Raw genomic sequence first — 14,910 nt, 5'->3', positions numbered from 1 at the left:
AACTCTATTAATATGTATAATAATAATAATAATAATAATATAATAATATAATAATATACATTTAGGAAACTATTAAATAGCCTAATAAATAGTAAAAGTTTAAATGTTTAACATAACAAAATTAAAACTAGAAAGGTTAATATATATATATATGTATATATATATAATAACACATTTAAAAAACTTATTTATTTAACTACTTAAATTGCCCCTCAATTGTCCTAATAAAGTTTTCTTTTCTTGTCCACACTGCAGAAATAATCCAGTTTGAGACCGCTTTAACGGCCATGGATCAACGCTAGGGAATTCTGGGAATTGTAGCTTCGTGAGACTTTTAACCTTCTCTATTAAATTCCAAGAATTTCCCTAGTATTGAGCCAGGGCAGTTAAAGCGGTGTCAAACTGGATTATTTCTCCAGTGCGGAAGGGGAAGAATAATAAAACGTCTCAGCGGCCCAAAAGCACAAGTGCGCATGCGCAGAAGGAGATCGGGGGCGCGCGCGAGAGAGAACGCGCCTACATCGTCTCCTTTCGCCGTTCCTCTCCGAACGCTTTCGGGAGGACGGAGGCGTCCGCCTGCATGCGCATGCGCAGTGAGCGCCGAAGGATGGTTCTTTTAGTGACGCCGCCCGCGGGAGAATTCGAACCGGATGGCGAGAGAGCGCGCGCGCTAAACTGAAAAGATGGATTCTTTGTTGTGAGTCTCAAGTTTGCTTCTTAAGGGAAAGGCGAGCGGGTGCTTTCTTTGGAGCAGGATTTTATATATATATATATATATATAATTTTATTTTTTCTTTAAATATTGTCAGATAAACCAGATGTTTCCAAGAAGGGGCTGTGCAGGGAGTCATGCATTTTTGTTTTTGGGCGGGCTTACTCTTGGGAAAATATTTACAGTATTTATTTATTTATATTTAAAGATAGTATTATTGCCAACATTTTAGGCTTGCAAAAAAAAGCCCTGCAAGAGATGATGATGATGATGATTATTCTTTTAAAGTTAGTACAAGTTAAGTCTGCTTTATCAAGGAAACAGGGGTGTTTTGCAGTATTTTGCATAGGCATTATGGGTCAAGTCCAAACGTTAAATTCACTTACTTTGCTTCTACACCTTGTAGACACAGCCTGAGAGTGATTTTGTACATAATACTGAACTGCAGATAAAGGAGACTCAAGCTGTGGCTGAGGCTGAACCTGAATAACCCTCTGCTGCTCTCCACTTTGGCACCTGTTCTTAACCATGTCCCAGTTTCAGCTGCTACAGACTGAATTCAAAGTGCATCAAGTAGCTTGGCTGTGTGTCATTTTTGACTTATGGCACCCCTATCCTGGGGGTTTTCTTGCCAAGTTGTGTTCAGAGGAGGATTGCCATTTCCTTCCCTTGAGGCTGAGAGAGTGTGACCCGCCCAAGTTCACCCAATGGGTTTCATGGCTGAGCTGGGAATCGAACCCTGGTCTCCAGAGTCATAGTCCAACGCTCAAACCACTATGCCATGTTTACCATGATTGTTACTATTATTATTGTTATTATTTACATTATTACATTGTAATAATTACATGATTATGTCAGAGTGTGCAAGTCAGCACAGCGAGTTGTGACTGGATGAAGGTGTAGCCAATGGCAGGTATAACCAGAATAAGGTAAGCCTGCAATTAGTAAACGAGGGAGCAGTTGGCCAATTAGGCCAGGTGGCTATCATGGGCAATCCGCAGACTATAACTGCAGACTTTGCAAGTCTCTTGGGTGCTCTCCATGCTGTTTGGAAGTATTCTGGGCTTGCTTTCCAACATACACCCCAACATAGTACATTATAATTATTATTATTATTATTATTATTATTATTATTACTGCAGTGCTTTACATAACGAATATACAAAATGCAGATAAAAACCTGCTGTCAGGCATACAATCTAAGTGTAAAAACGGGAATTATTATTATTATTTATAAATTTTATTGGTTAAAATCTGAAAACAATCTAATCACCAATCACTTATCAATTAAAACATCACACACACATAAATTATGATACTTGAGGTCGTAGATATTTCATCCCGCTATATCTTGCTAGTTCTCTTGTTCTTTTCTCCGTTCTTCTCTTCTCTTCTTTCCTTCTCAGTATCTTCTCCTTACATAATTCAGCCTTCCATAATCTTTCTCCTTCCTAATCTACCAAGTTTCCATTCACCATTTTCCATTCTTCTTACATACTAACATTCTCCTCTATCCCCTCTATTGCCTTCTACATGACCTACCTATGCCTTCATTCACAAAACAGGAATTGTAAAATTAAAACATAACTTAAAATAATTCTCTTTGTCCTAGCCATTTCATAGACAGCCAGAACATATAATAGCTGAGATTTTCAGAGGACATTGCAAGCTAATTTCTCAAACATAATACACTGCCTGATGGTTTTCTCTGCTCCTCTATGCAAAAGTAACTTGGGAAGAGAGGGTTGTCTGGTCTGTTATGTCAAATGCTGCCAGAGTTATGTTAGGTGTGAAGTCAAAGGCTTTCACAGCCGCCGCCATCCATAGCTTTTTTTCAGGTTTTTCGGGCTATGAGGCTGAGATCTGGAAGAGTTTATTCCTGACGTTTCGCCAGCATCTGTGGCTGGCATCTTCAGAGAATGCTGGCATGAGAGAGAGTGGGGTATATATACTGTTGGTTGAGAGGAAGAGATTTATATGTTTATCTGTGTATTCTGTGGCTGAATGGCAAGGTCTACATGGTGTCTATTTAAATAGTGATCCATGTCTGCTGGGAAACCCCCCTCACCCTGGGTAGTTTTCATTTGCATTCTCTGGGTCTTGACTTTGGTGTTTTTCAGGACTGCTAGCCAAACTTTGTTTACTTTAAGCATTTCTTCATTCCTGTTGAAGTTGTCCAGATGTTTATGGATTTCAACGGCTTCCCTGTGCATTTTGACCTGATAGTTGTTGGCATGGTCCAGAATTTCAGTGTTTTCAAACAGCATTTTATGCCCAGGATGGTTTATAACGTGTTCTGCTACTGCTGATTTTTCTGATTGCAATTTGAGCCAATCTCATAGTCTGAAAACTCCCCCCAAAAAGTTACGTTAGGTCTTTTGTTAGCAAAACTCCCAGTTCTAAGCTGTTGAAAAAATTGTCTCTCAAATTTCATCTATTGTGGAAATATGGTTCAACTACTGTTATTACTGCACTGGGGCTGTAGGAAGAAAATGCTTGTTTCCTTATGGCTGCAAATAAGGCACGAATTCATAATGCTGATGGGTTGAGTACATTTCACAATCTTTGCACATCACAAAAAGAGATTTTGTTATGGGCAGAGCTGCCCACAAAAAGGCAAAAAAAAAGTATGTAGGAGAAAAAGTCATTCTGCCTTTATTAATATATTTACCATGGGCACTTGGTATTCTCTGGAGTGCACCTGTGGCTGTCAAAATCCATGAATGCTCAAGTCCCATTAAAGTTATAAGATTTGCCTGAGTTGGTTGATTTCTCTCACCTCTATTGTTTCTGTGTCGTTGTTGATAAACTGTGCATATTGCACACAAAAACTTGGTTATGGGGCAGCTAGAAATTTTGTGAATAAATAAATGGACAGAGTTGATTCAATAGGGCAAGAAATTTCCCTATTTCAGTACACCTTTTGGGGGCACCGTACAGTCAGCCCTCCATATCCAAGGATTCAGCCATCCATGGCTTGAAAATACTCCAAAAATATGTACATTCCAAAAAGCAAACTTTGATTTTGCTATTCTATATAAGGGACATTAATTTACAGTGTCATTGTCTTTAATGAGACTTGAATAGCCACTGATTTTGGTATCCATGGGGGGTTCTGGAACCAAGCCCCAGAGGATACCAAGGGCCTACTATATACTTTTTACTACAGAGAGTGAGCGGATTTGCAGAAGTGTTGCTTCGCTCTTTGTCAGTCTTCTCTGAAAAGTGTTGTAATTGTGTAGGATAGTAAGGAGGTTAGAATGACCGCTAGCTGTAATTAAGGAGCTATTTTCTGAGCAAATGCAACTTGTTCTGCCCTATTGACACAGACAGTCGTTCTTCCATATATTTATTTAAATACGTACAGAAAGCATTTCTGCTGAGCGACGGTGCCCCAAAAGGTGTACAGAATGACCTAGAAAGTACAGACACTGGCAGAAACAACCCTGAAATATCCACTGCCATCAACACAAAGCCAGACAGCACAGCCACATGAACAATGATTCACTACCAAATTAAAACAGCAGCCGGCAGAAACATCCAATTATCCAGCAGAAAAATCCTTTAGAAAAAGCCAGGGTTTTATTTTGCTTGTCAGTGGAAGGCCAGCAGTGTGTGGGCCAATTCCACTAAAGAGTTGCAGAGAGTTGGTGCTGTCAAGTAAAAAAGACATCAGCAGAGGAGAAGGATTATTCTTGCAAGCAAGCTAATAAAATTTGGGCTGGACAATGCAACTGTTAGGTGGATTTGTAGCTGGTTGACCGGCTGAAACCAAAGGGTGCTCAGCAATGGCTCATCTTCATCCTGGAGAGAAGTGACCAGTGGGGTGCCATAGGGTCCTGCCTTGGCCCATGCTATTCAACATCAATGACTTGGATGAAAGAATAGAGGGCATGCTTATCAAATTTGCAGATGAATGCAAAAATCTGATCTAAATTTTAGTTGTGTGTGCCCTGGCAGCTGTATATAGGTACAGTCAGCCCTCCATGTCCACAAAAACTTTATCCATGTATTCAACCATCCACAGCTTGGGTGTGTACACACACACACACACACACATATACACCAATATATTCCAAAAAGCAAACCTTGATTTTGCTGTTTTACCTAAGGGACACCGTTTCACTATGCTATTGTATTTAATGGGTTAAGAGCATCCACAGATTTTTGGTATCTACACAGGCTCCGGGAACCAAAACCCAGGAGATACCACTCCATAACTCAAATAACTAAGTCAATGTGTTCCTGGGCATTAGTTCTTCAGTAGAAAATATGGGAGAAATAACAGAGAAATAAGGATATGTACCTAGAGAACAAAACAGAAGAGCAGTTCAACTTGTTTTAGCGAGCATTTTATCTAAAGCTACCAATATGTACATGTGAGATGGAACAACCCAGCCATGTAAGACTTGGATAAGTAAATGTGTAGCGGGTGACCCCAAACCCACGAACCCGAAGGCCCGTGGCCTGCCAGAGGACAAGCAGAGTCAAGGAGACCGAACTGGCTAGAATAAAAACGCTTTATTTTCTGCGCAGGGCAGCAGCACACCAAAGTAGGCGTCACCAAGGCTGCAGCACTGATGGCTTCTTGCCACCCCCCTTTTATGCTCTTCGCAGAGGGCTGTTTTCTAAACAAGGGATTGGTTGCGTTCACTGTTCACTCAGTGGTCCAGTATTTTCTTCTTGGCATTACATCTGCTTGGAGCCTGGAATGTACAGAGATAGCTAGCTACTGCAAAAGAGATACTTAGCTAGACTGATCCTGTTCTCTTCCAAGGCCACTGCTAAGACACAGGCGATTGTATTCTTCAGAGTTCTCTAGTGAAAGGAGGGGTGAGTGCGTGCGTGTGATGTGAGTGTGTATGATGGACACACACAGGAGCAAAAGGTAGGGGCCATTTGTCCATCTGCACTTTACTCTGTAGCTCATTCTATGAGTCTACTGTAACCACTGATTCTTTTGCAAAGAAGCAGAAAGCACTATTATGTCCCTCTCAAATGAAACATTTCTGAACCTTCTGGACACCTTTGGAAGACTTCTTCCAAAATGCATCAAGGGATCATCCTCCCCTTTCACAAGCCTCTGTTTCCTTTTAAGTTCCCTTTGGTGGCCAAACTGACACATCTATGCTTTTCAAAAAAATGTCACAGTAACTGCCAAGGCAGACTTATGTGCTTTCCCCTTTTTGCTATGTTTTATTGTTCTTTCATGCTCGATAGATGACTCTGGAGGTAGCTGCTGTTTATGTCCTGTTGTAGGCAACACACACAACTACAGTGGGAATGTCTAAAGTTGAATTCCATTCTGTCCCAGCTCAAGATTTATTGCTTTTGTGTACTGAAGACACACTGCTGCAATTTAACATTGAAAGTTTGTGTTTCTCCAGCCCTCCTTTACCATCTTCCCAATGCTTGTGCTGCTAAAAATGTTTCCAACTAGACAGAGGATGAGGAGGAAATGAGGCTGGGTGGGTATAGACATTGTAAAAAAGGACTTCATGGCCAGAGTGTTTGTTAACTGAGGTGTGTCTGTACACAATTGCTGCATCATAGGCTGTTGTAGCTGGAAGTTGGTATGGACTGAGAAACTGGCTACCATGGTCTGTTACGGATACGGTTCTGTTTTGAGTGACGAGAGATTTAACTAAGCCAAAATTTCTACTTGTTCAGGTTGAGCCTCTTTTATCCAAAATACTTGGGACCAGACGTGTTTAGGATTTTCAATTTTTTTGGATTTTGGAATACCAGTATTTCCAAATACATACATAATGAGTTATCTTGGAGATGGGACCCAAGTCTAAACACAAATTCATTTATGTTTTATATACACATAGCCTGAAGGAAATTTTATACATTATTTTTAATAATTTTGTGCATGAAACAAAGTTTTATTCAACCGTTATGTACACTGAACCATCAGAAAGCAAAGGTGCCACTCTCTCAGCCATCCATAAAAAAAGTTTTGGGTTTTGGACTATTTTGGATTTCAGGATTTTGGAAAAGGGAGACTCAGCCTCTATTTGAAATACAAGTCCTTATCTGTTGTTGTTGTTTTTAAGAAAATATTCTGGCAATATGGTCTACCTAACTGCTACTATAAAGTTAAACTGTCTGAATTGCTGTTATATTATTACATTGATTTTCCTGTTACTACGTTTTTCTTTCAGACTCTTGTGAATTATAAAATAATACAACATGACAAAACGCGAGGCTTTTCTAAAAGCTGTACTTAATGGTGCCACTGATGAGTTCTTGCATTACATCCAGCTTCATGTAAGTAAATAAATCTGTCTGTGGTTCATATGGCATCACACTACGAGTGCCAATTTTCTGGGTGGAGGTGGCTGCCAGACAAGTTTCAGCTTTATTAAATAACCAGATTCCAATGATTTATGTTAAAAGGTTAGGGCAGGACAGAGATGATAGAACGTTACAACAGTGTAACGTATTAATATGTTGGGCAGGTTTGTGCCCTGCTCACCAGCTGCCACCAAAAGACTCCAGAAGTTTGGATACATAAGAGACATTTTTGTCCAATATCCTCCCAAAAACTTGAGAAGTGCCATGGAACCTCAAATTATCACATGAAGCTGGTTGGCCATACCTTCTCCACCCTGTTTTCATTTTATTTTATTTGTTTGAAATTGCTGGCATGTTAGAAGAAAAATTTATATTGTTGTAGTCTGACATTAAACATTTGGTTATTCCATTATGTTATTTGGGGAAATCGTTTTACAGAAAGCTGTAGCTGATCCATTTGACCTGAATGAGCTGCTTCAAGAATTATCAAGGAAACAGAAAGAAGCATTATGGGAGTCATTAAAGCAAATGTTAGCTCACGTTTTGGTGGAAGATCCAGTAGAAGAATGGCAGAGAGCTGGTGAAGACCGTGACGATGACATGGAAACTGAAAGGGCCTCTAAAAAGGTAATTATTTGTTTCAGATAGCTGAAAACAGAAATCCATTAGTAAATTTCCCCCAGTGGAATTGGGATTTGCCTTTCCTTCCATCACAGTACTCTAGGCTGGTAAAAACCAGACATTTTCCTAGTTCTCTAGAGCAGTTTTTCAGGGTAAATGATGTTGAGGGTTGTTTATTTTCTAGCAAATTCTACCAGAAGAAGCAGGAGCCAGCAGAAATATAGAGTTGGATCTTGGCCATGGTATCTAGTCTGATTAATTTTTTACCCCATATTCTGGAATATGTGTTTTTAAAAATAGCTGAAAGTTTCTTAGCTTTTAAAAATCTGTTCATTTTACCATACATACATACATACTTTATTGTTTTTGGCCAATGGCCATTGCAAGATCAAGGTAATAATACAATTCACATAAAATTTCCGTAAAAACAGTATACAATAAATTGTATCAAATAGCAAAAGTTTAACAGTAACAACTGTGGACAACTTAGATAACATGAATACAGTGGTACCCCGGGTTACGAAATTAATTCGTTCCGCCGCCGCTTTCGTAACCCGGAATACTTCGTAAGCCGAAAAAGCCATAGGCGCTAATGGGGAAAAGCCGCGATTTCGTGTGAAATAGCGCCGAAAAGCACCAAAAATTTTTTCGTAACCCAAAAAAACCTTCGTAACCCGGAACAGTTTTTTTAAATGGATTTTTTTCGTAACCCGGAAATTTCGTAAGGCGGCGCATTCGTATCCCGGGGTACCACTGTATGTTAAAATTCACTGTTGGACCCTTTTAGATCAAGTTATCCCCATTACAGGAAACGGCAATCTCTGCTATGTATTTCTTCCTAGTCTTTTTAGCAGCAAGAGCAAACAATGATATGCACCAGGCCACATATTTATCTATGTCCATAAGAAGGTAAAATACTTGTTCTTGAGAGTTTGAAAAGATTTTATTATTGATTAAGGGTAAAATAAAACGCTCCCTAGGACATTTATACAAAGGGGAACAGGTTAAATAATGTACCAGATCCTCTGAATAGGATCAGCCAACAATACATCTCCGTTCACTTTTTGGAACCTTTTTAAGCCTTCCATCTCTTTTAGCTGAATCAAACATGTTAAGCCTCAGTTCTGTGAATGCCTGACGCAACTGGGCGAAAGTGAGGTTGTCGAAATAATCCTGGTGATCACAAAATTGTCTGAGGCTATAATATGGAGATTCATGGACAGTATGTAAATCTTCTAATACTGTATTGTATTATTTATTTTTACCTTCCTTGCAGGATAATCTAACCCTGCCAATTCACTCATTGAAAGCCCATACTTAGTAATTAATTGGGCTGCCCCATGAACCCAATTATTAACAGGTAATCCATTATGAAGTTCCCAAAGACATTTTTTGGTAATCTAGAGGTTGGCATCTCTTGGATCTTAAACCAATAACACAAGATCCTTTTATCTATTTGGCTTTCTAAAGTTGGAACAGAGGTTTCGAGACGAATCATAGCAGTTAGAGTGTCCCTAGGAAGTCCTAGTAATGCCCTTAAAAAATAATTCTGAGGCACTTCCAGACCTGGGACCTTAGGTATGCTCCAGATCTCTGCCCCATAAAGGATTTGTGCCACAGTTTTAGCTTTAAAGACCATTAGAGCAGGGTTTACTAAATTGCCTCCCTTATTAACATATTTTTTTCACTTCCTAGCTAATGTGGCTTACATGGGGCTTCTTGGACCAGTTTCTTTGCTTGGTACCTAAGTAATGTGATACGTCTCAGGAGATTGTACAGTGGTCCCTCCACATTCTCTGAGGTTAAAGGTGAAGGATCTCTGTGAACGTGGAAAAACTGCAAATGAAAAACCGCTATCCTTTTTACCTGAAAGAACACCTTTCTAGGAATCGCCAGGTTTTCCAGTGCACCTTTATGGTCAACATTTGCCAGAAGTTGACCATAGAATCATGTGGGAGGACCCACAAATGCCTAGAGAAGTATTTTCTGTAGGTATTTGTAGATCCTTCAGGGCAACTCTATGGTCAATTTCTGACAGAGTTATCTTGGAAGACTTAGAGATTCCTGGAAAGAACATATTAATCAAATCTGCAAATAATCAAAGCCACCAATGTGGAGGCTCAACTGTACATAACACCATGCATGGTTTGCAGACTTCTGTGCTTGCTCTCATGAACACGCTCCTGCTCTCTCTGTAAGCACACACACACAGAGAGCCATACTGTATATTGTTTTAAAAAAAATGTGCTTTAGGGCCCTGACCACTCTGGGATTTTTTTTAGGGCAAATTAGCACGTTAGCTTCATATCCAATCATTTCCTGTTGTTGTTAACTGCTGTCCAGTCAACTTCAACTCATGGCAGCCCTATGAATAAGAGACCTCCAAGTTAACCTGGCATCAGCTGCCCTGCTCAGGTCTTGCAGATCAGCCGTGGCTTCTTGGATTGAGTCTCTCCATTTGGAATGTGGTTTTCCTCTTTTCTTGCTGCCCTCTACCTTAACAAGCCTTAGTGTTTTCTCCAGTGAGTCTTGTCTTCCCATGGTATGGCCAAAGTATTACAGTCTCAGTTTATTCCTATTGCTAAGGATAGTTCAGGCTTCATTTGTTCCAGAACCCATTTGTTTGTCTTTTTGGCCGTCCGCAGTATCCCTAGAACTCTTCTCCAGTACCACATTTCAAATAAGTTTATTTTCTTCCTATCAGCTTTCTTCACTGTCCAGCTTTCACAACCATACATAGAAATGGGGAATACGATGGCTTGGACAATCCTGACTTTAGTATTCAGTGATACATCGTTATAATTCATGATCTCGTCTTATTCCGTCATTGCTGCTCTTTCAAGTCTGCGTCTGCACTGCAGAAATAATCCAGTATGACACTACTTTAACTTGCTCAGTGGTGTGGAATTCTGGGTATTGTACTTTTATGAGACATTTAGCCTTCCCTGTCAGAGAGCTTGGGTGCCACAACAGACCACCATTCCCAGAATTCCATAGTGTTGAGCCATGGCTGTTAAAGTGGTGTTAAACCAGATGATTCCTGCAATGCAAATGCAGCCACAGTCTTCTTCTGATTTCTTGGCTACAGTCGCCATTCTGATTAATGATTGAGGCAAGACATGGAAAATCGTGAACTGTTTCAATGTCTTCATAATCTGCTTTAGCTTCCATCCAGAGATGGGGAATAAAGAGAATGAGTTGTGCAGCAGACATTTCTGAGTAGGATTCCCACTGAGGGAGAGACAAAACACATTGGCAGTGCTGAAGAGAGCTGGCCAGGGAAGTCCCAGAATATTTCTCTATGGCAAGATTCCACAGATTTGTTCACTTGCAAGGACTGTCCCTTCTTCAGTATGTAGTGGATGCTGAGGCCTGAGGAAGGGACTGTTCCATTTCTCACTGGACAGATTCTTCTTTCCTTCCTTCCCATGTGCTGGTGGAATTTAGCTAGATGTGTACTGAAGGAGAGGAGCAAACACTGTTTTAATTTTTAAATTATTATTTCTTCTAAGTTCTAAAATGGATAAACTGTATTGCTTAATAGAGGCACTTTGTTTTCATTATGGCTTCTGGTATAATCCTTTATCCGGGAAGACTCCTGGATGTTTCTTAAATCTTTGAGGCAACTGTTTTCAGGGTACAGACAAGCAAAGGAGGTAGAAAAGGACAGGTGATCTTCTTTCTGTTTGAGAAACAAATGAGATTTTACATTTCATACATTTCTGAATTCTTCTAGTGTGTCCCGTTTTCTCCAGGTCTGTTTTCTATTACCACTTTTTGGCCTACTTATGTGCTGACCAAACACTATCTTTGTATCACCGATCTTTTCCATCTCTAACTCCCCTGTCTTTGGTTTCTGTCTTTGTCCTTACTCTTTCTTCTTTTTCTGCATCCAAAAAATAATTATAATAAATCTTACACTTTGCTTCCCTTGTCTGCCTTTGCACTTTTCCTTCTCTTTTGTATAACCCCTTCTCTTCCCCATCCCACCCCTCTCTCTTTTCCCTTCCTACTCCTTTCCACCTAAATTTTATTTTGTCAAAAGTCACAAAAAAACACCTGGGCTTGTCTAGCATATGACATTATCTTTTGGCCTTATTTCCTTGCTTTAAAAAAGGCAATGAAGGAAGGACCACTGAATAGGAACCAGTTCTGTATGCAGTGACAGAGGATCAAAGAGCACTATGACTTTTTTTTTAGTAGTGGCTAAATAATTATATCCTATTGCCTAGAATTTCAGCTTCATTGAATATGATCTGTTTCTGATGTTCTCTTTATTAACCTCTTTCTTTTTATCTATGTTGCCTGATAACTTTCAGGAACAAACCACAGCTGTGATTCAAGGTGTGACAACTGTAGTTACTACTTCCATACCCATAGTAGATGAAAATATAAACTCCAACGCTCTTTTAGAATGTGCTCTGATATTAAATGGTACGTACTTTTTGTGATAAAAGAATAATGAAATGAACTGGTGGGGTTTATTCTTTCTTTTTAGTCTTTTGTATGTTGATTATATGCCAATCAACTTTATATTTTTGCATGAGAAAGGAGATACTGTATTTAAAACCAGAATGTTAGTTCTGAGAGTGATGGTAATTCTTTATGCTTTAACCCATAATTTCTCTAGATGCTCTTGCTTTATGGTGCATCTTTAAAAACTGTATTATATTCTAGACAACTGTTTATTTCATAGTAGAGTCATGGATTCTTGTAACATAAAATTAAAAAAAATCTAAAATACTGATGTATATACCAGGTGATTAAAAAAGAATGGCGTAAAAGTAATGCTGCTCTTATTTGGTTTTTCACCATTCTTTTTTAATCATCCTACACTGTTTCTCCTGAAAAGTTTGTAGCTTTTTAGCATGTGCATAAAAACGCTTTTCAAGTTTAAAGTCCTTTAAAAGTCGTATGTGGGCTTTAGATTATAAATCAATTTAAAATCAGTGTGCTAACTGGAATATCGTACATCCTATGTTCTTTATGTTCATATACATCTTGATGATCAGTGCACATTCTTCATGTGGGCATTTTTGAAGAAACAAATGGATTTGAAATATTGAAAATATATATGCAAAAAGACGGGGGAGACTGAGAGACCACTTTTTAGGATCAAATGGTGTCTGATGGATGTTTTTATAAAATAATACCATACATATTTCAAGCTGTAAAACATCAGTCATGGGGGGACCATATGTCTTGCCTAAGTGGGGTTTATGGCTGAGTGGGGAAGTGAAGCCTGGTCTCCTCAGTCCCAAAACTGCCTCCAGATGCTGATTGAAGTCTTTCACGCCCTTGGAACAAGTACTGTAGATAGAATGGGAAAAGTAAACCTGAACACCATTTGAGAACGCCTTAAAAGAGGATGTCTAAAACTATTAAGTGTTTTATTGTATGAGTACTTGTCAAATATTTCATGTTCATCATATTGTGCAAACATGCATATGGTACCAGACTTCAGTAGCTTCTTGCTGTATTATCTGAAAACAGAAATGATGGCAGTATAGTTATGGAATTAGCACAGTGACTTTAATATTAAAACAATTTTACCCAATGTTAGTTGTGTTGTGACTGGTATTTGAGCTAGCTGGGGATAGGGAAGGCATTCAGCTTTCTAGAGGAACATTCAGATTGGTGGCTGTCTTTTTTTTGTCTCAGAAATGTTGTTGTACTTTAAATATGTTTGTTCAATTTTGTGGTAGGCATTCTTTATGCTTTACCTGACACTGAAAAGCCTTTGTTGGGAGCCATCCAGAGCCTGTGTGAACAGTGGTGGACAAAGGGACTTGAAGGAAAAGAACCATTTGGGAAAACTGCTTTCATCCTGTTTCTGAAAAACAGCCTTGAGAAGAAAACTGTTATGGTATGCTTCAAAATGTTAGAATTAGATTGGTTCTATAAATCAAATCATCTTGTTGTAGATCACAGGGGTTTAAGGGGGTCTTCCCTTCTCTTTTATGATAGAAAATTCATTCCTGAGGTTTATTAAAGCTGGGTGAAGTCAGATGCCAAAAAAATATTGGCAGGGGTATATGAGAGTAGAGAATTAGAATTTGCCTCCTCTGTATCCATGGAGTCTCCATCCATGGATTCAACAATCTACAGCTTGAAAATATTTTTATTAAATTCCAAAAAGCAAACCTTGATTTTGCCTTTTTATATAAGAGGCATCATTTTACTATTCCATTATATATAATGGATTTTAGTAACCTGGAACCAAACCCCAGTAGATACCAAGGGCCTACTGTAAACCTACTACTGCTTAAGCAGAGCATTTTCAGACATCTTGGACCAAATATTTATATCCTCACCTTGAGGTTCTTCAGTCTACTCATCGCAGAGTATACCGGATCAGCAACATCTAGTAGATTTTTCTTATATTCATACATAGATATTCATGGATGAGTTCTGGATCACAATATTAGTTTATATTATTCTGTTAATGGACTGGATTTATGTTCCTCTCATCATAATCCTCACCAAAATGTAATTGTGTGTCTCCCTTAGGGAGCAGATGTAATCCGTCTGTGGCATCTTCATCGTGCTTTATTGTGTTTTGATTACGATTCAGAGGAGAGTAACAAAGTGAAGGATTTGTTACTTCAGTGCTTTATGAGTGTTGGCCATATTAAAAAAGAAGAGGTAAGAGAGATTTTAAAAACTTTTAAAATAATGGTTTTAAAGTGGGTAAATGACAAAAAGAGGCAGAGCTTCCCTTAAAAGAGGCAGTGATAATGCTGAGCTGAGACTTCTCGTAAGTTATCCACATTGTCAAGAATCTGAGCAATGCAAAGTAACTTACCAGTCCTTCAGTTCATTTCTTTGAAGGAAGTGGTTCTGATCTTTGGCTAATGTTTGAAAAATTGTGGCATTTGGCTACAACATGAGTGAACTGCGTTTTATCTTGCCACATATACTCAGGTATAAGTCGACCCTGTGTATAAGTTGAGGGCAGCTTTTGGGGCAAAAATCAGGGAATTTGATGTGACCCGTGGATAAATCAAAGGTAAAACTTAGGAGCATAGGGGGATTAATAAAAGAGACTCACCAGAGGAAGGTTGACCAAGCAGAGTCCTCTCCTGAAAGCCCTCCTTCCAGGCTCCACATGGGAGCTCTGCCCCAGTTGCTCTAAATGTTGCTAAGAGATCTCTCCCGGACTGGAGACAATTACTGGGATCCGGGTTCTGGCTTAAAGCAGCCCCTTCTTCTTTTTCTCCCTGGCGGCCCCCCTTCTCCCCACATCAGATGCCTCTCGAGGTACATCCAAGGTGGGA

The 14,910-nt window shown here is 39.2% G+C and overlaps 1 protein-coding gene across 3 annotated transcripts in view; it reads left to right on the top strand.

Annotated features, from left to right (window-relative positions):
• The first annotated feature begins 593 nt into the window (after nt 1–593).
• NCAPG2 (non-SMC condensin II complex subunit G2) overlaps nt 594–14,910 on the top strand; it is a 59,782-nt gene continuing 45,465 nt past the window's right edge. For all 3 annotated transcript variants that reach the window (XR_006104757.1, XM_042476540.1, XM_042476539.1), the window contains exons 1-6: nt 594–697; nt 6,880–6,985; nt 7,451–7,639; nt 11,953–12,067; nt 13,339–13,499; nt 14,144–14,278. Coding sequence is in view for 2 of the 3 variants with exons in the window: in XM_042476540.1 (XP_042332474.1) it covers nt 6,908–6,985; nt 7,451–7,639; nt 11,953–12,067; nt 13,339–13,499; nt 14,144–14,278 (678 nt within the window). In the remaining variant the exon portion in view is untranslated. The remainder of the gene's footprint in view (nt 698–6,879; nt 6,986–7,450; nt 7,640–11,952; nt 12,068–13,338; nt 13,500–14,143; nt 14,279–14,910) is intronic.

This window comes from Sceloporus undulatus, chromosome 6, assembly GCF_019175285.1.
Source record: "Sceloporus undulatus isolate JIND9_A2432 ecotype Alabama chromosome 6, SceUnd_v1.1, whole genome shotgun sequence".
Lineage (NCBI taxonomy): Eukaryota > Metazoa > Chordata > Lepidosauria > Squamata > Phrynosomatidae > Sceloporus > Sceloporus undulatus.
The sequence above is the reverse complement of the archived record's forward strand: the minus strand, read 5'-3'. Positions and strand labels throughout refer to the sequence as shown.